Genomic DNA, 26,780 nt, shown 5'->3' on the forward strand with positions numbered 1-26,780 from the left:
CACATGACAGAATGGATGCTAATCCAATCATACTTTCTTCTGCCTGCACTAAAAATCGAGTGAATTCTTAATGCATAAATGGTAAAAACTGAAATTTGTGTTATCATCCATTTAAGAGTGAAATATACTTAACAAACCTTCTTATCAAATAGCTTTCTGATGTAAGGCTTCCAGTAATGTTGTTTAATCCCTTTTGCCTCCAATTCCAATCCATCATATGCTGTACATAATTTGTCAATAATACAAGGTGGCTCTGAAGGTGGTTTATAATCTTTACTTTGGAAATCTTCAGACAAACCTGTAATAAATACAACAGGATAACAATTAGACTGTGGATCTCTCTTCACCATTAGATACCTTTGGGCATTCTTTTTGTTCATAAAATCCATTCTCATTAAAAGAAAGTTTATAGTAGAAGCAAATGTACCTCTGTTTTGAATATATTTAATGACTTGACCTTGATTGCTTTTAGTAGATGAAAATTTCACAAGTTCACCACACTCTGGGTCAAGGAATTCCTCCTGTTCTCAATTCTAAATGGGAATCCCAGTCAAAGGGAACATCCTGCCTGCATCTCATTTGGGTCTACAGCCCTGTTAAAGTTGTATTGATTTTTGTGAGATCCTATTCCTTCCTTTCTTTGAATGTCTGGTAAACTTCCTGCTACCTTGGGGAAATAGCCAACATAATCACAGGCCACTCCCATCATAGTCATCTCTTCTCACCTTTTCCATCAGAAGATACAAAAGCTTGGGAACATGTATTGCAAAGGCAGTGATGAGGTAGACTGAGAGACTAAGAATTCATATTTATCATACAAGAGGTCCATTCAAGAGTCTTGTGGCAATAATAAACAAACTGCCAGTTACATAGTCATAACCAAACCAACTGCCAGCCCTACCATCCCAGAAATCAGTCAAATAAACCTTTGCTACATTCCTTTGGGAAAAAGCACAGCCTTCCTCAGCGGGGAGACCAAAACTGCACATGAAACTCAGCAAGGCCCTGCTTAGCTGCAACAAGATATTCTTGCTGCTGTAAAGTTCTTCCTACTGCTTGCTGCATCTGAATGCTTGTTTTCAGCATGTGATGTAGCAAGACACCCAAGTCAACACCATCATGGACAGTCCTAAGCCTGGCTGTGAAAGGAGGAGTGTTGGGCATAGGGCCAGCGACCCTATCCTGTAAAAACTCAGTGCTACAGAAATACCACTAGATACTCCAAAGACCTTATCCCTGGGAGAGGCAGGATCTTCATCTAAAAGATGCACAGATGAACTTCACCCGGACTTGGACTTGAAAGACTGGCTCAGGACAAAGGACTCTGGTGAGTTGCTGTTGATGGCCTATGCCCCAGTAGAGGTGACAGGCTTAAGAAGAGGATGACACCTAGGACATAATACCTCCCTCTTGAAAATCAATTACCTTACAGACAATAAGATCGTTGGGCTTTTAGATCCAAAATGGCTAAGTTCACATTTATCCATGTTATGCAATATTTGCAAAGCATTTTCAGAACCACCCAGCCTGTTAAGTCATATTGAATCCTCAGCTCATAGACCTCCCAAATTCCAGAATCTGCAAACTTAAAAGTGTTATACTTAGATCCAATCAAATCAGAGTTGTGGGGCCCAAGCACCAATCCCTGTGCAATCTCATTAATCACTGCCTGCTTCGCAGAGGAAGATCTGTTCTTATTTATTCTTACTTTCCTGTTAGTCAAGAAATTCTCAATCTATAGAACAAAATTTCCCTAAAATCTATGCGCTTCAGTTTTGCATATTAACATCTTTTGCTGGACCTTTTCAAAAGCCTTCTGAAGAAATGTCATTCATTGGTTTTACCTTATCCAATCAATCTCCAAATACTTGGAGTAGATTTGTTTGACATGATTTCCATTTCATAAATACTTGTTGATTAATATATTCCAAGTGTTTTGTCATTACATCATTCACAATACACTCTTTTCCCAATTGGGATGTTTTTGACTCTTTTTTTTAGATAATAGTAGAGGTTATCTTTGTCACTTTAATTTTGAACTTCATCACATCTTCAGTTCAATAAATTATAAGCTAGTTCAAAAATATTTATAGATTAAATAAAGCAACCAATTTACATACTGAAAGAGTCCACAAATGAAAAAAAAAATTAAAACATTTATTTTAGTGTTAAAGATATTTTCCAGGCACCATAAGAACTTGCTCTAATTCAGATAACACTACAGGATCTTTCTTTTTTTATCTCAGCTGATAAATGATATGTTTGTCAGTTCACCCAAAGTATAGCGCAAATGGGATTTGTTTTTGGGATGAACATAAAACGGATGAACGTGATTGACTGTCCCTTTCATAACCTTTCATAATCCACATTTATTGTGATTCCATTAATGAGGAAGGAAAGGACTGAGAAAATCAGATTAAGAAATGGCAAAAGAAATGATGCCAGAATTGGTGAGATGATGGGTTATGATTGGGAGGCATTTTAAGGGGAGTTTAGAGTGAAATCTAAGAACAATGATAGAGAGGTAGCATGGTTTGTGTGACCATGAAGAAATAGAAATAAGCTTGACACAGACTTGATCGTGCAACTGCAGTTTTATTCTAAAACTGTAGAATTCAGTTAATGAAGCTCTTCTTGCAAAACAAATTTACAACATTAAATGTAAAGTAAATAAGATGCATTGAAACACAAGAGATTCTGCAGATGCTGGAAATCCAGAACAATACACACAAAATGCTGGAGGAACTCATGTTTGATCCATCAGGTTGGAGGCTTTCCAAATAGAATATGAGGTGTTGCTCCAACCTGAGGGTGGCCTCATTCTGGCAGAAGAGAAGGCATGGATCGCTATGGCAGAAACAGAATGGGGATAGGAATTAAATTTAAGATGCATTTATGCCATATCTTTAATGCAGTGAAGTATTACATGAAGAAAAGCAGAGAACTGGTTTTTGCTGTAACAGGCTGAAATGGGAATATCTAATCATATCCATTGAGAGTACTGCTGCTACTTGAGTGGCACCTAGGCGCCCCGGAAGTCACAGATCATCAGTAAGATGAAAGATCTGATTGTGGACTTCAGGAAGGGTAAGACGAAGGATCACATACCAATCCTCATAGAGGGATCAGAAGTGGAGAGAGTGACCAGTTTCAAGCTCCTGGGTGTCAAGATCTCCAGGATCTAACCTGGTCCCAACATACCGATGTAGTCATAAAGAAGGCAAGACAGTGGCAATATTTTATTAGGAGTTTAAAGAGATTTGGCATGTCAACAAATACACTCAAAAACTTCTATATTTGTACCATGGAAAGCATTCTGACAGGCTGTGTCACTGGTATGGAGGGTTACTGCACAGGATTGAAAGAAGCTGCAGAAGTCAGCTCCATCTTGGGCACTAGCCTACAAAGTGCCCAGGACATCTTTAGGGAGCGGTGTCTCAGAAAGGCTGCGTCCATTATTAAGGATCTCCAGCACCCAGGGCATGCCCTTTTCTCACTGTTACCATCAGGTAGGAGATACAGAAGCCTGAAGACACACACTCAGCGACTCAGGAACAGCTTGTACCCATCTGCCATCCGATTCCTAAATGGACATTGAAGCTTTGGACACTACCGCACTTTTTTAATATACAGTATTTCTGTTTCTGCACATTAAAAAAAATCTATTCAATATATGTAATTGATTTACTTGCTTATTTATTATTATGTTTTGTTTATTATTTTTTTCTGTCCCTCTGTTAGATTATGTATTGCATTGATCAGCTGCTGCCAAGTTAACAAATTTCACATCACATGCTGGTGATAATAAACTTGATTCTGATTCTGGTTATTAGGAGAGATGACATTGACACTTATTTGCATTACACAAACATTCCAGGAACCACTAATGGCCAACACCTCAACTGGACCAGCCGCAAATATACTCTGACTAGAAAGGGACAGAAGACAGCCCTAAGATTTTTAATGATGTACAAAGCAGAAAGGTATGATGGACTATCCTCTACTTGTTTAAATGAGTGCAACTGCAAAATATTTAAGATGATTAACATCAGCTCAGACAAATCACCCACTTTTTTGATGCTCTGTTCACCACCCTAACTATTTAATCCCTCCATCATGGTTCACTTTGGCATCTGTGCCATCTACAAAATGCACTGCAGTCCCTTACCTACTTTACTTCAATACCATCTGCCAAACCCACAACTTCTTCCCTCAAAGACAAAGGTACAAAGAAGCACTGTCATCTGCAAGTTTGCATCCAGGTGACACACTATTCCTGACATATTCTTGGTGCTTCATTTCCACTTGGTTTAAATCCTGAAACCTTCCACCCAATGCCACCATGGAAGGAATATAAAAGTTCAAAAATCTAGCTCGCCAGCACCTATACAAGGGCAATTAGTAAAAGTTGGGTTGGGCAGCATGCCAGAATTGTGAAAAATGAATAAATTTTAAAAATTAAGTTAGCTGTTAAGTCTCATTTAAGTGAACCAAGACATTTATTAAATGGCAAAAAACTACTGAACATCTCTGCAAAACAAAAGGTGAACATCTCTACAAAACAAAGATAAAAATCTCCACTAAAATCTAGCAATAAGTTATTTTGAAAATGAGTTAACTCTAGTATTGTTAGATCTGAAAATTTTAACTTCAGTTCAATATCCACAGGAATTGTCTGCCTGCTGAGTGTTTCCAGTACAGTATTTTCTGTTTATTTTGATTCCTGAACCTGCATTAATAACAGGCTTTCAGCAGTTTGTCTGCTTGCAGAAACTACAGCTAAAACCATGTCTACAGGAGGTAAAGAGAAGGAAATCTACAGAAGAACTTAACATATAAAATAAAGCAATATATTATTGATAGGTAAATATTCCAAGTAAAAACTTATAAAATAAGAATAATGACTTAATTTCAGAAAAAAAATTGTAAAAGTTACTTAAAATAATCCAATAGAATTTTATTAAATCACACAAACTTCGGAAAATTTGTAGGACTTCTTTTCTTCAAGTAAACTAACACATGCTACAAAAAATATAATTTACAATATCACATTTGGCCAAAACAAAAAGTTCATATAAAAAGCAGTCTTACAAATTCACATTCCGTATTTTCAAACTTCACTGACCTTGCAATCTCCTAAATATGGACTAAAAGTAACAGCAAAGGACAAAGAAATACTTCCTCGAACTCAAACAAGAAGCAGTTTGGAACTACTCAGATAGCATTCTGAAACTTAAAGCTCCAGAGCTCTGTGAACAGTTAGAGATCAGTTTAAAAACAGCTAAAATTTACACTGCTGACTCAATGGAAATTTATTGCCCACTAATTATTTGCACATGCCTTTTATCAGGTCAGTCCACAGATTTCTTCCGTGCAAACTTGAGAGAACTGCCTGGTGTACTGGCTGTCTGCCACTGAGGTTCAAGCAAGATATGTAAAATAAACACCAATCTTACTGTCATTGTCATGTCATTTTGCTTTGCATCCCTTATTTTTTTTTTAAATATTCCATCTACTAATGAAAAAAGGCAAACCACTTACAGTATTCAGCAAGGCTGGAAGCATTCATGTGAATTCAAACCTCCCAGTGGACATAATGTATTTTATCATGGCGGTCCAGTACCAAATGGAAGCAGAATTTGCTTGATCCCTCAGCAGCTGGATTTGTATGTTCCACTGTTTCAATTAAATAACAAGTATTGGGGTGATGCCAGAGATGGGAAACTAATCACTTTGAGGAGAAATAAGGTACAGGGATAATTTTTCCTGGAACAGCGCCAGCAAGAGAAGTTTTAATATGTTTTAAAACTTAAAGATTTTTACTGCTGCAAAGAGGGAAATATCTCTGCCTCGTGGATATCAGTGTCAAAGGTCAGCAAATTAAAGGTCAGGAGGAAACAAGAGTTTCATTAGGTTAAAAAGAACTTATATTACATGAGGTATCCAAGCTGAATAATATTTCTACTTTTAAGGGGCAATTACAAAATATGAGCTCCTACTTCTTCAGAGCCAAGGCAGGAGAGTACATATTCATATCCATAACCTCTGCATAAAGATTATATTTCTAGATAGGCATTGCTTTCAATGCAAATGCAGTGGAAGTAAAGAAGGGATTTCTGAGTAGACTATGCCAGTGCAGTATTAAAGATGCAGGAATTTTAATGTTTACTGGCAATGATGAATTATAAGAATGGTTTTGTCCAGCTTGGTGTCGAGCAGCCTGAGTGTTGCCGAGATGATTGCAGTTCCAGCGACATGCTTCTGATATGTTATTTAAATGATGGAAAGGCTTTGCAGTATGAAGAGGTAGGTCACATCCTACAGGATATCCAGTCTTTGACTACTGTATTTATGTGATTGATCCAACTGATCGATCCACAGATGACTACTGCATATCGATGGGGACTCAGCAATGGTAATACCATTGAATATTGTAGGTAGCTCAACTCCCTTTTGTTGAATGTTCATTCCCTTGGAGTTCTGTGCCACAGATGTTACTTGCTCCTTATTTGACTGTACCTGAATGTTACCCAGTTCTTGTTGCACTCCGATATGCTTGCTGAAGAGTTACAAATGGAATTAACCATTGTGCAATCATCAATAACCATTCCTACTTCTAACTTTATAAAGTAAAGAAGGTCGTTGATGAAGGAGATGTACATGGGCCACTGCCCTGAAGAATACTTGTAGTAATATTCTGGGTGTGGGATGAAAAACCATCAACAATTGCAACCATCTTTTGTGTTAAGTATAGTACAAACCAGTGGAGTGTTTTCCCCTTGATGTCTATTGACCTCAGTTTTACCAGCATCTTTGTTGTTAAGGGCAGTTATTCTCTACTGTCCATCGATGAATACATGCTGCTTGATTGCACTGTTGAGAACCTTGCTCGTTACTGCTGATGACTGCGAGTAGGCTCATTGTAATTAGACAAAATGCAAATGTCCTGCTTTTTGTGCTTTTTGTACCTGGCAATCTCCACTGTGTCTGGCAGATTACAGTGTTTAAGTGCCAAGAACAGTTTGGCTAGAGGTGCAGTTGGTTTGGAAACCCAGGTCTTTAGTATTGCAGCTGTGATGCTGCCTGGTCCAACATCCTTCAATGAATGCGGTGTTCCTGAATATATTGTGGAGCAAATAAAGGGAAGAGTGAATCTGATCCTGTCATTGACTGTATACTTACATATTGCAACTGTACTTAGCGTTGAGATCTAATAGACCAGTGGGTTTTATGGCAGATGAAGTTATTTATATAGACCACTTTTGTAACTGGCATTTCATTAGATACCAGGTCACTCACAACCTAACTAGTCACCTATAGTGCGCAGTTTGGAAATAATATTGAATCTGCTTTGTAAAGGCAGGGCCCCTTCCAGATTTATGCCTTTTCTGACAGCTTATTCAAAAATTTGTATTTCAGCTGTTTTCCAGTTGTTATCAGCAAGTGCAGAAAACTTTTAACTTATTTGTAAGTTCATTGTAAGACTATTATAGTTCAGTTGCATCTGCAACTTGGTTTCATCAAGGTTTTGTTAACTGGCTTCTTTCTTTGCTCCAAAGCTAAGCTATTTGCAGAACCTCCTTTTGCAGTGTTCATTTGACGCTGGTATTGAATTGTAAATTTTAAAAATTTAGCTGTTTCTCATTGTGGTACTTGTTTAAAATCTTCCACCCATCTTAAGATAGCTATTCTCCCCATAACAGTTGTTGAAAAAGACCATTATTAACAAAGTTTGTCAAAGCCAACATGACTGCAGGCAGCCAGTACCATAACATCAGATCTTCCTATTTCATCAACAAGAACACTGTATGTTCAAAATTATGTCCTAAAATCATACTACTTCAAACTAATAGAACATAAAGCATTACAGCACAGTACAAGCCTTTCGCCCGTGACTTTGTGCCGATCTTTTAACCTACTCTAAGATCAATCCAACACTTTCCTACCACATAGCCTTCCATTTTTTCCATCATCCATATGCCTATCTAAGAGTCTCTTAAATGTCCCTAGAGGCATCTGCCTCTACTTGTACCTTAGAACAAATACCTTCCATGACTGGGATAGATCTATGTACAAGATACCACTGAATATCAGATTTCAAATTGCCTCATGAAATGTACCAAACAAATTGTGCAGCAAGTAAATATAACAGAGAGGAAGAGACCTCTTTTCTTTGTTTCTTTGCACATTTTTTGTAATACGCTGATAAATGTCTTTAATGCAGGTCAACACTGTAGGTCTCATTTCCAAGAAATGAATCAAAAGATTTTACCTTCTTAGGAAATGTTTATACATTATCAGAATAATACATTCCACGTTGAACATAAAACTTTCAAGCTAATTCCAATACAATTACTTTGTCGATCACCTCTTTCAGCTACTAGTAAACTTGTAAACAGTGATAAAGGCACAGTCAGCTACTTATGATACAACACACTTTGTATTTAAGGCCTTGGATTTTTGGATACTCAAACGATGCACAACACTGGCAGCCCCTCATGTTTGATCATCGTTGTAGTTGAAGTCAAATTACTAATGTTTAATTCCTTCCATCTTTGAATTGTAAATGGACTACAAGGAAGAAATTATCTCATCCAGTTATAAAATAGATTAAACATTTCATTGATAAAATGAACAAATTCAGAGCTTTTTTTATATTGTTACTTGCTTTTGTAGATTCACAATGACTGCAACTTTTGAATTAAATGCAATATTTGAGAACAATTTATTACCAATCTACATGAATTATTTTTGCAATGAATAATACAATCAGAACCTTCACTTAATTATACTATCATCTTAAGATTTTCCAGAGGATATTTTTGTTGTAAAAAATGCATAGATTAGTTTATGTTCTCATTTTTCCTTTCTGGATTAATATTTCTATTTCACTAGGTTTTGGCATCAACATTGTTTGTCCCAACTTTTCTCGTAAATAGGCTTTTAATTGAAAATAACAAAAAAGAGTGTTATTTGATATCTTATATTTATTTTTAATCGATCAAATGACATCAATATACCTCCTTCAAAACAATCACCTATATATTTAATCCCCTTTTGGAACCAATTATGTAAAAGTCTATTAGCCATTGTAAAAGGAATAAGCCTATTTTGAATTAAAGTTCTTTTTGCTAATAAAGATTTCTTTATCTCATCATCCATATTTACCTTATTCCATACAAATCAGTCAAGTGTCTTAATATAGGAGATTTTTTTTTTCCCGTATCCATTTGGATTCCCATTTATATATAAAATCTTCTGGTATATTTTCTCCTATCTTATCTAATTCTATAATCCATGCTGGTTCCCATACTTACAAAAAATAGGATTAAATACATAGGTCCTTTGAAGATAAAATTATAGTAATTGGGGAAAGTGAAAATAAATATCAAGATTATTTTGAACTCCATGGAGCATGTGGGGATCCTCCGATATCCAGGCAATCCTTCTCTTCTTTCCTTTTTTTTCTTTCTTTAGATAAGGGTTAGGGGGGGGGAGGTCTAAGGGGAGGGGGGAGGGTCAATATTAATTTTCTTACTATTTTATTACCACATTTATTCTTTGTAATTTCTAAAAATTAATAAATAAAAAATATTAAAAAGATTAGTTTATGTTCTCAATCTTTCACTCTGAGTTCAGTAGATTTCGCTGTTATTTCACATTAATGGAAAAGTTCTGAAGTCACATTTAGCGATGAATGCATTAATATTTTTTAAGTTAACAACATCAATGGCATAATTTAAGGTTTGCAAACATGATGACAACACCCAGTTTCAATTCTATTGTAAAAGCTCAACTCCACCACACCACTGTGGAATCAGACTACCTATCCAAAAAACCATGGCTAACCAAAATTTTCACACTCAGAATTATCAATACTCCAGTTGTCATTCAACCAGTCTTTGAAGCCACTAGGTTGTGATGAGTCACTATTATAAACCAGATTAATGCAACATGCTCATGAACTAAAACTGAGGTAGTGGAATATTACTAACTGTACATTTGCATCACTGGTAATCATGTTCCCAACACCTGCACACTACCTTATCAATAACATAGTTACACTCTTCTCTAGACTTCTCATGGCAGTGTCTGGATCAATCTCTACCGAGTGGGTGGCTGAATTAATATAGCTGCGTAAAGTCTCCAGTACTTGCCCTCAACTGCACTCTTACTGCAGAGGGATGTTTTTCTTTATCTTCTGGAAGATCTGGTTACTCCTGACTTGGATCTTCATAAAAATCTTCTCTAAATATAAATTCTTCTGATACTGCACAAGTCCTAGTTCCTGTCCACCTGCTGAAAGTGCTCCTGGCATGGGCACTTCCCACATGTGCAAGCAGCTCCAACTCAAGTCTAAATCCCTGTAACTCAATACATGGGAATCCAGTATCAGAGCATTTTGTTGCAATTAGTTGCTGGTCTATTTTGAAAACATCTGCCTACTCTTAACGATGACTATTTGTATTAACAAAATGGTTTTAAATTAGTCAAATATCCCAAAACACAGTTCTGTATCAAATATAATTTTACCATATCGTATTAGGAAAAGAACAAAGTATGATTTAAGGAGCATTTGGAAGTAGTAAGAGATGAGAAGGAGCAAAGATTTAGAGAGAGAAACACCAAAGGTGAAGCTACACTGGACATGGTCATTGACAGTAAGATGAATAAATTGAGAATGTTCGAGAGGCCAGAGTTGTATAACTAGTAAACCCTGAAAAAAAACGGAGAGAGTCACAGAAAGAGGAAAGGTGAGACCATGGGATTGCTCCTCCTCAAAATGAAATGATAAGGCCAAAATCTTTCTATTTCAAATGAACTTTGTCCATTGAATCTTCATATAATAGGAATATAGTTTAAAGTCCAGGATAACCCTGTCACCTTGAATCCTTAAACAGATTCCTTTTCCCTACCTTACCTAAAATTATCATAATTTTGTAGAATTCTAAAAAATCTTCCATGCTTCCACATGTCAACTTTCCTTGCTCCAAAGAAACAACCTAAGTTTTCCAGTCTAACTTTGGAGATGAAACTCCACATTTCCTGAGCCATTCCAATGAATGTCTTCTACTTACTGACATTGCTCAAAAATGCAGTAAAGAGTGTAAGACATAAAACAAAGATTTATGCACATACACTCAGAGGCTATTTTATTAGGTACTTCCTGTACCTAATAAAGTGGCCACTGAGTGTATGTTCCTAGATTTCTGCTGCTATAAGTTCATTCACTTCAAGGTTTGACGTGTTGTGTGTTCAGAGATGCTCCTCTGCATAAGACTGTTGTATTGCCCGGTTATTTGAGTTACTGTTGCCTTCCTGCCAGCTTGAACCAGTCTGGCCAGTCTCCTCTGACCTCTCTCATTAGCAAGGCATTTCCACCCACAAAACTGCTGCTCACTGGATGTATTTTCTTTTTACACTATTTTCTGTAAACTCTAGAGACTGTTGTATGTGAAAATCCCAGGAGATAAGCAGTTTGATATATTCGAAGTACCCCATCTGGCACCAAAAATCCTTCCATGGCCAAAGTCACTTGGATCACACTTCTTCCCTGTGCTGAAGAAGGGTTTTGGCCTGAAACATTCACTGCATGCTTTTCCATGGATACTGCCTGGCCTACTAAGTTCCTCCAGCATTTTGTGTGTTGAGTTGAGCAGCAAACCTGGTTCTTTATTCTGGTCCTCTTCTGGCAAAAATGACAATGCAATAAGTGCCCTTGCCCATTTCAAACAGAATTTGGAAGTGTATTCAGAACCACAGATCAGAAAATTCAAAGTGAATATAATCTAAATGCACTATGAAGGAATTATTATATATTTAATCCTCTAATCTGAGATTCTGGTTTACGAGGGAAGGTTGGAGTTAATGATCAGTATAAAATTGCCACCAAATGAAATGCAACTACTCTTGCCTTTTAACAACGAATTCAAAAGATGAGTGCTGCTGGCCAAAAATGCACATTTTGCCAATGAGACAACAATGAAATCTGACCTAGTTGTGAAGGAAAGGCCAAGAAAATACATTCCGGTTTAAAGCAAATGTTCCCAAGTAACATGAAAACATATGGTTGGAGTCCTGCCCCATTGAGGATAAAAATCCAGATGTATCCAAGACGTAAGAAAGGTGAATCCAATCTGCCTGATGGATAAACTGTATCCACATCAGGGAAATCCAAGTATTGATAATTTAACTGATCTAAAATGGACACTTATACCAAACAAGTGTTCAAGGGTTAAGGAGACTAGTCAAGCAAAGGTATACATCTTCCAATCAATAAACATGCAGTGAGCAATTTCACTGCGTATGGCTCCAACTCATTTCCTGAATACCATATGTTTGGCCTTCAATATATCAAAAGGAATATAATCATTCTTAAGGTTGAATTAATAACGATTGCCTAGCCTACAAATCATGGGATTTTGGCTTTTGTACATTGAAAATGGTTTCAGTTCTTTCCCCTCCTTTCCTGCAGGTGTTTATCACAGGAACATAGAGCCTTTCAGGGCTTTACAATGGTATGTTCAGTTCTTGGCCTACACAATGAGTGTCAGGAGGTTTATTAGCCACAAAGCATTCACAATATGGCATAATCTGTTATGTTTTGTAAAGTTATAACATTATAAGCTAATTACAAGAAAAGACAGAGCTGGGAACGTGAGTCTAGCTTTGTGTTTTACTTTAAGCAAGGCACACACATCACATGGTTGTGTGATGACGAATATAATTCACGTATTTATATATATAATTATTTAATGAATTATGAATTATGTGTAATGAATTATCAACAAACAATAATGCTTAGTCGATCAACATATACACAAATATTACTGAAATATTAAACACACAACATAATTCCAAACTCAAGTCCAAATACAAAAGAATTTCAGACAAACTGAAGCCCAGACAATTAAGACAGCTCATGCATCAAGCTTCTTTAACACAACAGCAGTAGTTCCCAAAGTAGGCGATATCACTCCCCCAGGGCAGTGGGAGTTTCTGTGCAGGCAATAAGTATAAGGGGGCGGTGGAGGGGCACCTGAGGGAATACATGCTTAATTTAAGAAATTAATTACTTATTGTAAGAATTTGATCCTCAGTGTCTCATAATTGATTACAATGGTAATGTAATCACCTCATCACTTGCTAACCCACCATTCTCTTAGGTTTTGCTTGGAGCGCATTATAGTTGTTGAAAAGAAATGTGACATTTCTGTATTTGGCATATCATGAGAAATATGGACTGAAGAAATTGTGCTATTTCCAGGCCCGGCCTGTGCATTATTGACATTCACTACTGTGGTACAGTGTTAGCTAATAAGATTCCCATATTCTAATCACATAGTGATGCAATTCCTGTGAATTAGGGTACGACATTCACTGTTGTAAAGTTCAGATTCTGCTCTTTCAAATGTTTTTGACTGGATTTTTCTAGTCCATGGCCCAACTGAGATATTGCTGCCCCAATTTATGTACACCTTCAGGCTGACAGTCAGGCTTTGCCTGTGTCATGATGACATCTTAACATTTTTCTTTACATTTCAGTGTTTGAGATTGGACCTAAGCTGTGACTAAGGTGACTGATCATGGTTGTTAATCCATAACAAAAATGGCAGAGCAGACCAAATGAAAAAGAAGTGTAGACAGTATAGTGAGCAGTATCTGAAATTTGGATTTATACCAACACCAAGCAACCAGCAGCAGCCAATGTGTCTGATCTGTGAAAAAGTTTTTTTTCCAAATGAGGGCAATGAAACTTTCCAGGCTCCTTGAACATTTAAAGGGAATATACTTTGATTAAGCAAATAAGAAACAAGCTTATTTTCAGTCACTTCATGAAAACTTTCAGAAAGGAAAACACTTCAAAATATGTTTGCCAGCTCTAGACAACAAAGCAGTGATGGTTTACAAGCTTTCATACAAGATTTCATTGCTAATTGTATACAATTGGAGAAGAAATGATTCTACCAGCAGTAAGGGAGGTTTTGAGTAAGGTTTTGCAGAAGTCATCAGACCATATCATTAAAGTGATTCTAGTCAGTGACAACTTCGTGCTAAGATAGACCAACTCAAAAAGCTGTATCTAACATATTTACCACTGACTGAGCAAAGAAACCTAAGTGATTAGCTGCACGAATCATTAAATACTGTTATCACAGTGGTAAGTAAAATCAAGTCCCATGCTGTCAATGCTCAATTATTTTCAGTGTTTTGTATTGAGAATGATGAACAGTTTGAACGCTTGCTGTTGCACACAGAGCTCAGATGCTTCTCAAAAGGAAAGGGCCTGAGACACTTTTATGTAAAGATGCATACATCAGGATGCTCTTCATTGACCGTGGCTCAGCATTCAATACTATCAACCCCACAAAACTAATCAATAAGCTTCAAGGCTTAATACCACCTTGTGTAACTGGATCCTCAATTCCCTCACTTACCAGTCAGTTTGAATTGGCAACAACATCTCCTCCATAATCACCATCGGCACAAGTGCACCACAAGGCTGTGTGCTTAGGCCACTGGTCTACCCTCTTTAAACTTATGACTATGAGACGAAGCACAACTCCAATACCATGTTTAAGTACGCTGACCACACCACTGTTGTTAGCTAAATCAAAGGTGGTAACTAAATATTATTTAGTGTTGTGTGTGTTATGTTATGATTGCACTGCTCCTGGGGAACGCTGTCTTATTCTGCCCTGCAGAGCTGATCTATGGTTAGAATGACAATAAAGTTTTCGAATCTTGAATCTTGAAATCAGCATGTAGAAGGGAGACTGAAAATCTGGCTAAGTGCTGCCCAAACAGCAACTTGTTACTCAATGTCGGCGAAACCAAAGAGGTGATTATTGTCTACAGGAGGAAACTGGAAATCCATGAGCCAGTCCTCATTGCAGGATCAGAGGTGGATAGGATTAGCAACTTTAAATTCCTTTATGTTATCATTTCACAAGATCTGTCCTGGGTCCAGCAAGCATGTGTCATTACAAAGGCAGCACAGCAATGCCTCTACTTTGTTAGAGTTTGCAAAGACTTGGTGTGTCATCCAAAACTTTGACTAATTTCTTTAGATGCATGGTGAAGTGTATTGACTAGTTGCATCACAGTTTGTTATGCAAGTACCTATGCCCTTGAATGGAATAACCTACAAAAGGTAATGGATACAGCCCAGTCTATCACAGGTGAAGCCCTACCTACCATTGAGCACATCTACATGGAAAGCTGTTGCAGAAAGGCAGCATCAGTCATCAAGGGTCCTCATCATCCAGGCCACGCTCTTTTCTCACTCCTGATACTCCTGTACCTTAGGAAGGAGGTACAAGAACCTCCTGGACTTACACCTCCAGATTCAGGGACAGTTATTACCTCTCAGCCATCAGGCTCTTAAACCAGAGGGAATAACTTCATTCACTTCAATACAGAAATATTTCCACCAACCTATGGACTTTCAAGGACTCTTCATCTCATGTTCTCAATATTTATTGTTTATTTATATATTATTATTATTATTATTTTGATATACATTTCTTTTTGCAGCTTGATGTCTCTGCATACTGGTTGTTTGTGTCTTGTGTGTGATTTTTCATTGATTCCATTGTATTTCTTTGTACTTACTCTGAATGCTTGCAAAAAATGAATCTCGGGGTAGCATATGGTGATATATATGCACTTTGATAATAAAATTACTTTGAACTTAACAAGGTGTACAGGTGTACCTAATAAAGTGGCCACTGAGTGTACATCTGCTTTACTTTCAGTGTGAATGAGAGGATTTTTTTTGTTCATTTTCTGATATCTAAGAACCATTGGCAAGCCAGGATTTACTCTCCTTATTACCCTCAAGGAGGCGATGATGGGATACTGCCTAGTGCAATCCTTCTGGTGAAGAATTCCTCAAGCTGCCTTTATAAAGGGTTGAGATGCAATGGTAATGGAGGAATACCAATATATTTCCAAAACAGCATTGTGTGTTGTTTGGAACGCAACTTGCAGAGGGTGTTCCTATGCATCTGCAGCCCTTGTTCTTCATGGTGGCACAGGTTGCAATGTATGCTATATCCACTTTGCACCAGTGGTGGAAGGAATGAATGCTTAGAATACTTGATGGAGGTGTCAATCAAGTGGGCTGCTTTGTCCCTCAGCATAACAAGCATCTTGAGAATTATTCTCTAATATTCTTGACTTATGCCGCCTTTAGCTGGTAGAAGAGGTTTTGTAGATCAGACAGTGAGTTACTCACCAGCAGCTAATCAGACCAAGACCAACTTTTGCAGCTTATCTGGCTGGTCCAATTGAGTTTCTGGTAAGTAGCAATCTGAAGAATGTTGACGAAGCATTTGAAAATGATAATACTATGGAATGTCAATAGTAGGAGATTGGCCCTCTCTTTGAGGATGCATTCGGAAATGGTAATAGTATGGAATGTCAATGGTAGGAGATAGGCCCCCTCTTGTTGAAGAAGCATTTGGAAATGGTATTACTATGGAATGTCAATGGTAGGAGATAGATAGACCCTCTCTCATTGAAGAAGCATTTGGAAATGATAATACTATGGAATGTCAATAGGAGGAGATGGAAACTCTCTTGTTGAGGAAGCATTCAGAAATTGAATTGAATTGACTTTATGTTTGGTATATAGACCGTCTCTTGTTAAAGATGGCCATCGCCTAGCATCACTTTTGTGGCATCTACAATACTTGCCAATTAACAAGCCATGGTTGTGTCATGGCTATTATGAGGTCAGGAACAAGTGGTCCTGACAAACCCCTAACTGATCAGTGAAGAAGGTATTAGACACAAGAGGGGCTTGATGACATTGTCAAAAGCAGCTTCCATCACTTTTCTGATTATCAAAAGCAAACTAACTGAATAATAAATAGCTATGTTTGATTTGTCCTTGTTTATGAATAGGACATCAGTGGGCAATTTTCAGGAATATAATAATTGTACTGACTGTTTGAGTTGAGGAGAAGCACAGAATATCACTGAAGTTTGGTATAAAAGGAATCCAGAAAGTCTGAATGGTTTAAAATCAACAGACAAATCTGCTTTGCATTGTCAATAGCAGTTCTTACTTTGCATTTCAGATACAAAAATCAAAATCTTTATTAGAGTTTTATTAAAACTTTTTATTCCATATTTTGCATGAAAAGCATAGATTGCTTAGTTTAGGCAAAAAGACCATAAAACATAGTAGGAGAATTAGGCCATTCAGCCCATCAAGTCTGTTCTGCCATTCCATCATGGCTGATTTATTATCCCTCTAAGCCCAGTCTCCTGTCTTCTCACTATAAGTTTTGAGCCCTATGACTCTAAGAAAACTCTAAGCCTTTCATCATTCTTCCTTTAAAATACGTCTTAAAATATAGATCATTGATCATCTACCCTATTTCCTCACCTGCTAATGTTGACCATTGAGATATTTTGTTACCTTAAGAATATTATACAAAGCATTAAATACAAATGGGAATTGGTAGAGATACTAACCAACGACGATAAAAAAATTCAAGATTTGACTTTTTATACATAAATTGATTCATCAGAAATAAACAGAGTGTACATTGAATATTATTACATATATCTATTTAAAAAAATATGTATTATGGTAGAATTGATTGAAATACAGATTATTGCAAAGATCTACAGATATTAATTTTAACATTGTTCTTCTTATAATCTATGAGTCTTAAAATACAAAAGACATTTACGTATGTGGTAGTGAACAAGTTAACAGTGTACTAAAACAAATAAGTAACTGATTAATTGACATGCTATAATACATTTCACAATTTTTCAGCATTTGACTATGCTTTTAGAAAGCTCATTTTCATGCAGTTTAGAACTTTCAGAAGCTCACAAATGGGAAATGAATCTCTGTTACAGCATTCATATTCTGTTCATAAGAATGCTTGAGAAAAAAAATTCTGATGAAAAGAGCAGAGATGATAAAACAGTTACAGAATTTTGAAATTCCATTTTAATGACAATAGCAGAGATTTTGTGGTACAACTTGTGCTCTAACATACCAATGTGCTTAGTGAATCAAAAGATCACACTTTCTGCATAAACTACTGTAGAAGCCATGCATCTGTTCTCTATCTGAATTGTATTCTGTGCTGTGTGTTTACTCTGGTAACTAGTCACGAGTGGGTGTGTGGTAAGAGCAAAGGGAATAAGTTATGTATTCTTCCTTACTTCGTCGCAGTTAATAGCTTGGGACCAGTGGATGTCATATCGTTTGTTGATCGCTCAATAATGCTCAATTACACTAAACTTTTACTTGGGTACACTTAGGTTTCATTGCTTCACGTTTGTATGTTTGCTAATTGCTATTAAAGGATCAAATAAAGGATTTGACTTTTCGAACCATTATTACTGGAGTTGGGGGTGCGTCATGCAAATATAACAAATCTGCAGGGTTGCAAGCAGCAGCAATTGTTTTGGTTTTGGTTTGGTGTTGCCTCAACAGCACACCCGACAGTCAACTGGGCATTTTTTAAAAATAGTTAGGCAGAAGCAGATTTTACGTGGTAATTCAAATTCAGTTAAGTGCACTTCTCTTTAACAGCAATCGCAACAATGTTTTGCTCATGTTATCCAGTGTTTTGAGACAGATGCGGTCATCATAAATTTTTTAAAAAGGTCCTGATTCTCTGCCATAACTGTGATAGGATAATCAGCAAATCTTCTGGACTAACAGACCAAAGACCAAATATTTCACCGGATGTGCTGCTGAAATGTCTCCAGGGCATCCCCGTAAAAATTCATAACAATAAGCTCATTTTCTCACTGTACAAAAAGTACCAGAAGCTCCAATCCACTGTGACTCAATTCAAGTAATGCTTTTATTATACATACCTTACAGTTGCATGGTGTCAGTATAAGGAAATTAGTTATGACTCTCAAAAACACTCCAGTTCCAGTACTATGATCAATACACTTTTGTTGAAATAGATAATCAGCCCCATTTGAGCCATTAGTGTCAATTTTTGGGCAGGCAGTGGAGGAAAATGGGAAAGTTGTCTTACCACCAAATCAACATCTGTCTTTACCATTTTTGTATCAGATTGGACACTGGAATATCCATCACATGCTGAAATCTCAAAATCCATATGTAGTTACTGAATGATACAAATATATAAGGTTCCAAATATCTAGTAGTGTTTTGTTATTATTGGCTTAAATTGCAAATTGATAAATGCTATCAACATGGTAATTAGAGAAGCATGGACTAAAGATTGGTAATCACACAGAAGACAGACTTGGAATAAATAGCCTTCCTCAGGTTAGAGAAATGTAACTCATGGTGTGCTCAAGGATCAGTCTTCATTTTCAATTATATTTATATCAAAAGCTTGAAGGAGACAATGTATGAGGTATTCAGTTTTGCAGATGGCATGAAAATAGATGGGAGGGCATGATGCAATGGGGATATTAGAGCTCTGATACAGAACATAGATGGGTTAAGTAAGTCAATAAAACTTTGAGTTTCATGTGGGAAAGTGGGAAATTATGCACTTCAGTGAGACAAATCTAAAAGGCAGACTATTACCTTAATAGAGAAAGAATACAAGTGCAGAGGGATTTAGGTGTACACAATGTGAAAGGTTAGCGGGCAAATGCAGTAAATGGCATTTGACTTTCATTTTAACAGAGTTGGAGTTTAGAAACAGAACTATTCTAACAATTGAATGGGATATTGGGAATAACATGGTGCCATTGGAAGCAGTCCAAAAGAGAGTTGATAGGCTAATTCAAAGGATGAGATGACTGGGTTATCACAAGAGGCTAAAGAAATTAGATCTGTATTCTTTGGAGCTTCGAAGAATGAAGTGTAAACTTATTCAAAAGATGCCAAGATCCTTAGGAAGCATGACAAGTTACATATCAAGATATTTCCATTTTTTGGGAGAATTTAAAACTAAGGGCACAGTTACAAGAACAGAGGCTGGATATTTAAAACAAAGTTCCATAGGAACAACTTCTTGTGGACAGTGGTGAATCTCCGGAATACTTGTGGAGCCAGATCAAAGGTGTACTGAAAGCAAACGTAGAGAATATTTCTGAAAAGAGGGAATTGGGGCCTGTGCAGAACTGGCACAGAAGTGGAAATGAAGCTGGGGCAAATCAGGCATGATTATACTGAACAGCAGAGTAGGTTTATGAGACTGACATGCCTCTTCTTGTTCCATTTTCCAATATTCTTGTTATCATATCTATGAGGCACTTCCTCAACAACAAAAAGCTCTAAATGGCTGACTTAATTGCAAACAAAAAATGGAACTATTCTTTAACTGGTTTTTGAGTTTTAAAAAATGTCAGAAGGCCTTCTGTTTTATTTCCTTCTATGGAGCATTCATCAACAGGCTGAGGAGAGGTGCAGAAACTGAGTAAATATTTAATACAAGTTTCCCTTATTTGCAGCTCCTTATGGGAAGAGAATAACATTTACAGTGCAAGATGGGTGGGGAAGGTTCTCATTGCTCAATATGGGTATTTAAAAAGTTGTGTACAATCTAGGAAAAGAAAGTAAACTAGATGAAAATACGAAAAAAGCTTCCAATATTGCAAAAGTACAAGATGAGACTGCTGAATTTTATCGTGTTAATTGTACTGAGAGACTATTTTCTTTTGGCAATGTCACAACATTCTAATGGAGGTGGAATGTACCTTATGATAATTTTCTTCCTCAAATTCAAATCTGGATTACCCTTTGCCAAATTTTAGCCAACAACTTAAGAATCTGGAAATACATGGTTTCATACTTTGGTAAGTTGTTAATTTCAAACACTGTAATAATCAACTGGATTCCAAGTAAAAAATGGCAACCACACCTCATTAAGTTGCTGCAGTCAAGTTAACACTGCATTATTATGGAATTGTCTATGCACACTCTTTTTTAGAAAGGGAAGTAACACTGAAAGTCTGTGGACTTTAAGATGACACTGACCAAATACATGTGACGTAGTGCCTATAAAAAGCATTCATCCCCCCACCCAGAAGATTTCATGTTTTATTGTTATATAACATTGAATTTAGCTTTTCTGACACTGCTCAACAGAAAAAGACTCTTACACATCTAAATTAATTACAAATGTAAAAAAAATAATTGATAGCTCAAGTATTCACCCCTTTAAAGTCATTATTTATTAGATACAGCAATTATAACCTTGAGTCTATGTGGATAGGCTTCTATCAGCTTTGCACATCTGGACACAACAATTTTCCCCATTCTTCTTTACAAAACTGCTCAAGCTCTGTCAGATTGCATGGGGATCGTGAGTGAACAGCCCTTTTCAAGACCAGCCACAAATTCTCAGTTGGATTGAGGTCTGGACTTTGACTTGACCATTTCAGAACATTAATGTTGTTGTTTTTAAGCCATTCCTGTTTAGCTTTGGCTTTAGGTTTGGGGTCATTGTCTTGCTGGATAACAAATCTTCTCATAAGTCATAGTTCTCTTGCAGACTGCATCAGGTTTTCCTCCAAGATCTCCCTGTATTTTTCTGCATTCATTTTACCCTCTACCTTCACAAGCCTTCCAGGGCCTGCTGAAGTGAAGCATTCCCACAGCATGATGCAGCAATCACCATGCTTCACAGTAGGGATGGTGAGTTTTTGGTGATGTGCAGTGTTTGGCTTATGCTAAAACTAACACAGCATTTAGTTTGATGGCCAGAAAACTCAATTTTGGCTTCATTAGACCATAGAACCTTCTTCCAGCTGAATTCAGAGTCTCCCACATGTCTTCTGGCAAACCCTAGCTGAGATCTCATGAGAGTGGTTTTCTCTTTGCTACTCTCCCATAAAACTGCAATAGTAAGCACCCTGGCAGCAGTTATTGTACGTGCAATCCCTGCCATCTCAGCCACTGAAGCTTGTAACTCCTCCAGAGTTGTCATAGGTTTCTTGGTGGCCCCCCTCACTAGTCCCCTAATTGCACGATCACTCAGTTTTTGAGGATGGCCTGCTCTAGGCAGATCTACAGCTGTGCCATATTCTTCCCATTTCTTGATGACTTACCTGTACTCCAAGAGATATTCAGTGACTTGGAAATTTTCTTGAATCCATCTCCTGACTTGTGCTTTTTAATAACCTTGTCAAGGAGTTGCTTGGAGTGTTATATGTATTCATGGTGTAGATTTTGCTAGAATACTGACTCACCAGCAGTTGGACTTCCCAGATACAGATGTATTTGTACTACATTTAATCGAAAGACCGTAACAGTACACTAGTGATCTCCATTTAACTAATTATGTGACTTCTAAAACTAATTGGCTGCACTAGTGATGATTTGGTGTGTCATATTTAAGGGAGGTGAATGCTTATGCAACCAATTATTTTGTATTTTATATTTGTAGTTAATTTAGATCACTTTTTAGAGATCTGTTTTCATTTTGATATGAAAGAGTGTTTTTCTGTTGATCAGCATCAAAAAAGCCGAATTAAATCCACTGTGATTCAATGTTGTAAAACAATAACACTTGAAAACTTCTGGGGCGGGGTGAATACTTTTTATAGGCACTGTTATTTGTTACAGGATCCCATTGACAGTTGGAAGTCAAATCCCAATACAACCAAAGGTAAACACACTATGGAGAAAACCCAACCGATTATGCTTTGGTGATCTATGTTACCATAACTTTCTGAATGTTCAAAATTGATAGCAAACTGAAATTAGGTAATTGGTGAAGATCAAAGCGTCTTCAGTGTGTCATGGTAAGACATAAGGACCTCATATGATAAGCAAGGTTTTGTTCTACACGCATCACAATTCCAGCAGCTGAAACTTTGGGTGAATGAAGAGATTTGCAATTGTGGTTATGAAAGAAAATAAATATTTTGCATTGCTGTTAAAGGATTACCAGTGGTACAAGGGGGTAGGCAGCAGCTTGAGTATATTACAGAGGTGAGATAACCAAACTTCTAAGTTGAAGTCTTTGGAGCATAATTCTATGCTGGGATAAGAGAAGAGTGCATAATAATTCAGCAGCATTCAAACTGCTAGGCTTGTGCCAAAGTACTGCGAGTGTTGGATTCATTCTGGAAAAGAAAATTGGCAGCGTGCATAGGATATTAATTACATACAGGTGCAGTTTTAAGGAAAGAATTGGATGATATAATCCTGTGCTGTTTACAAAAAGTGCAAAGCATGAAAATTCTTCTTTCATAATTTACTCCATTTTTTTGCAATTTTAAAGGGTGAATCATATGTTTTGCCTCAGAAGTATATTATTCCCCCTTGTGGTTACTCAGTGTAACCATATCAGAAGTTCCTATTTAAGCTTTATTTGCATACAATGATTTAATTTTAATAATCCTGAATTACCAGTTAATGGAATTCATAGTTAATCAGACTGCACATCTCAAATATTTAAATAGTTACTCAAGGATGTTCTAACATGTAGTTGAGGAGCATGTAAATCATTGGCCCTTTTGCTGGTTATAAGAAAGTAAATCTAACCATTGTGAATATGTTGGAACATAAATGCTGATGTGATTTTTTCTGGCTGGAGACTCCAATATTAGATGTCACTCTCAAAAGGTTCAGCAATTTAGGACTGAGATTAAGCCATTTCTCCTCATTTAGAGGACTGTGATTCTTTGGAATTTCCTACCAGGGTCATTTTGAGTGTTCAGTCCTTGCACATACAAGACTCAGAGCAAAAGGTTTACAACTTTACTGGGAATCAAGAGAAATGGGATTAGGGTGAGAACATCATCATTGATGTAGAAATTCAAATTTATTGAATATTGATTGGACTCAAGAGTATAATTTATCAGAGAAGATTAAAATCCAACACAACCGCTATATTACATCTGTTTCAAGGTCCTTTCTTCATTTGTCCAAAACCATAGTATCAAAGGGCTAATAAATCACAACCATCAGTGTTTCCCAACCTTTATCTTATCACTATACATGCTAACCTATCTGATCTTTCAATCCAAGATTCTTCCTCACAACCATCAAAATTTTATTATTCTCTCCTTTTCTATTTTCTCTGTGTTTTCCCTCCAATTTTACATGTGCTGGGACATTTAGTTTCCAATCTTAGTAACCATGAAATGGTTGTGTTCTGATAAACACCAATTAAAAAAAAAATGGAAATAGATTTTTGATCTAAAAAGATTTACCTACAGTTAGCCATGTTGGAACACACCTGCCACAGTTTTTGATTACTCATGTAATCTGTCATTAGCTCTTTGATGTTATACATCTACACTAATTACAATGCCACCAAACCTTATGCCATTATCCAATTAAAGTATACAATTCCCTATTGTCTTATCAAAATAATTAAATAAATGGTAAATATAGTACATGGGAATAAGATTTCAACATAAACACCGTTTACAGTTTATCGTCACGGTAAAAACACCATTTAAAGTAACAAGGTTGTTTTGTATACTCAATAAAATGATTTCACATCTCCCTATTTCAGACAAAATTATCAATTAAGGTGAAGAACAATTTCAGAAGGGACCTACCTTTGAAATTGGGATTCAGCAAATCTTTACGGTGAGAGCAAAGCAGTGCGTTCCCAAATACCAAGTCAATCACACACAGCAGAAGATGATAGGAATTAACAAGGTCATCACTAATCATGGGAAAGTTTCCTAAAGAAGAAAGAAATGATGTATCTAAATATATTTTGAACACAAACATTTCCATGATATCGTTATAATGATTTTACCTTTATATTTTTGGCATAGTTTTCTGTGATATAATTTAATTATTGATCAATAATTCCTAAACTTGGAAGAGGCTGAAAGGCCACATCATCACTTTGGAAAACATCTTTTTCTAAGCAAATAAGGTCACTTTTGGAAGTACCATCAATCTAAGTACCACCCCTTAACTCTGATTTCATAACAATAAACATAGAAGTTTCCAACAATGAACCAAAGCCCAAGTTCAACAAATGTCATCAGATTTTTGAAATAACAATTGAAAATAGAAGGCACACTCAGCCTACCAGGTAGCTAAAACTAAAATAAAAGAATGCCAATCAAGAGGGTTTGGTTGATCTGAAAATCTAACTCATTATTATTATGACAGGCAGAATGGAGGCACGACTGGTGGAGTCACTACTTCACTGCATCAGTGACTGCGTTTTGCCATTACCTCAGCAACTTCTGTTGTGTCTGAGGACACAGGTCTCAAGTATGAAGGCCAGGAGTACACACAGTTTCATCCAAATGCTTTAGTTTCCACCCACATCCCAAAGACATGCAAACTAGAAAGTTTAATTGACCACTGTAAATTGCTCCTTGGTGCATTGATGAATGGTAGAAACTGGTGGGATGTGGGTAATGTGGGTGCTTAATATACAGCATAGATTAGTTCATCAAAGGGTATGCTTTCATGCTTATGGCCATGACACAATAACCAACTGGGTTTTTCCAATCTGACTTTTCTTCTCCCACAGGGAGAACTTGAGCAGCATCCGTAAAGGCTCAGGCATGATAAGAGAGTACAATACATAGTTCTGCATCAAAGTCCAATCTCTTAAAGTTGATGCCATGATAGAATGGTTAAGCAATATATATTGGATCAAACATCGTGTTATTAACAAAGCAACCATTCACAATAAAAGAATCTCAAAAATGAATATCTGCTTCACTGAATGGCACATGGTCTTACTCCATAAAATAGTGTAGCTACTGCAAACACTGGTATATGGCACCTGCTCTTTGTTAAAAAATAATCTTATGAGTTACTAAGTTATTCATAGTTAGCTCAAACAATTTCTTCTTTATTTCATAAAATAATCAAATTAACTTGTATAACCTGTTCAACTCACATATCAGCAAGTTTCATTAAAAACACAACTACTGCTTAATGATCAGAAAATTTCCATGATGCACACTTGCCAAGCTGATAATTTCCTCACTCTCAATGGGTTGTAAAATTCCACTACAGAACTAAGAAAATAACACCCCCCCCCCCCCCCCCCCCCCCGCCAATGTACATGAAGCAGCACAGGAAATGTGTGTTTCTTTTGACCACAAGCATTTCAACTATCCATACCGGCACCAATGTTGGAACTTTGCATTTTTGATATTGAACACCTACCACCTGTGTGTGCATAGTAAAATCTGGAGTCACGGAAACATGACTAAATAGGGAAGCAGGAATAATGAATTCAGGACTGCAAACCACTGAGAAAAAAAAATCTAGTTGCAAATTAGCTTAAAACAAATAAATATTAAACTGAAATACATAAGGTTAAAAGAATTATTGCACCCTAGTAGCACAGGGGTACTCAAGTACAAGTGGAAAAAGTTAACATCCACAAGTCTGTAAAACAAGAGTTTTGTGCTCAAACTTTTTGAAAAGACATTTGAATCTTGAAATGTTATGTGCCATTTGCTTTCATAATCCTGAACAAGCATGGTCTTTGTATTTTTGCTGATCAGATCTGCTAAAGGATGATGACTCAGCTTGCTTTTATACCAACAAGCTGATCAAATTGTGGTGTAGCAAGCAAGTACCTCACTTATGGACACTTCAGGTGCAGCTTTTCAATAGCCAGATGCTGACAGGGGTTAAGGCATTTGACAAAGTACTGAGGTAAAGTAATTTAACCTTGCATCTCAAAATATGCTTGCCAATGTGCCGATCACAAAACCACTGCTTCCATTTTAATGGGGTACCAAAGGACATCACATCAACTAGCCTTAATTCTACAAAATAAAAACTCTTCCACTCTATCTAGCTACAGCAGCTGATATGTCATTCCCATGAAAGGAAAATGATAAAGACAATGAGGATGAAG

The 26,780-nt window shown here is 36.8% G+C and overlaps 1 protein-coding gene across 10 annotated transcripts in view; it reads right to left on the bottom strand.

Annotated features, from left to right (window-relative positions):
* rbl2 (retinoblastoma-like 2 (p130)) overlaps window positions 1-26,780 on the bottom strand; it is a 121,432-nt gene that overhangs the window by 53,332 nt on the left and 41,320 nt on the right. For all 10 annotated transcript variants that reach the window (XM_059992834.1, XM_059992832.1, XM_059992833.1 and 7 more), the window contains 2 exons: window positions 24,490-24,618; window positions 138-298 (listed from right to left, as the gene is read on the bottom strand). In XM_059992834.1, the coding sequence (XP_059848817.1) occupies window positions 138-298; window positions 24,490-24,618 (290 nt within the window). The remainder of the gene's footprint in view (window positions 1-137; window positions 299-24,489; window positions 24,619-26,780) is intronic.

Source organism: Hypanus sabinus, chromosome 17 (genome assembly GCF_030144855.1).
Source record: "Hypanus sabinus isolate sHypSab1 chromosome 17, sHypSab1.hap1, whole genome shotgun sequence".
Taxonomy (NCBI): domain Eukaryota; kingdom Metazoa; phylum Chordata; class Chondrichthyes; order Myliobatiformes; family Dasyatidae; genus Hypanus; species Hypanus sabinus.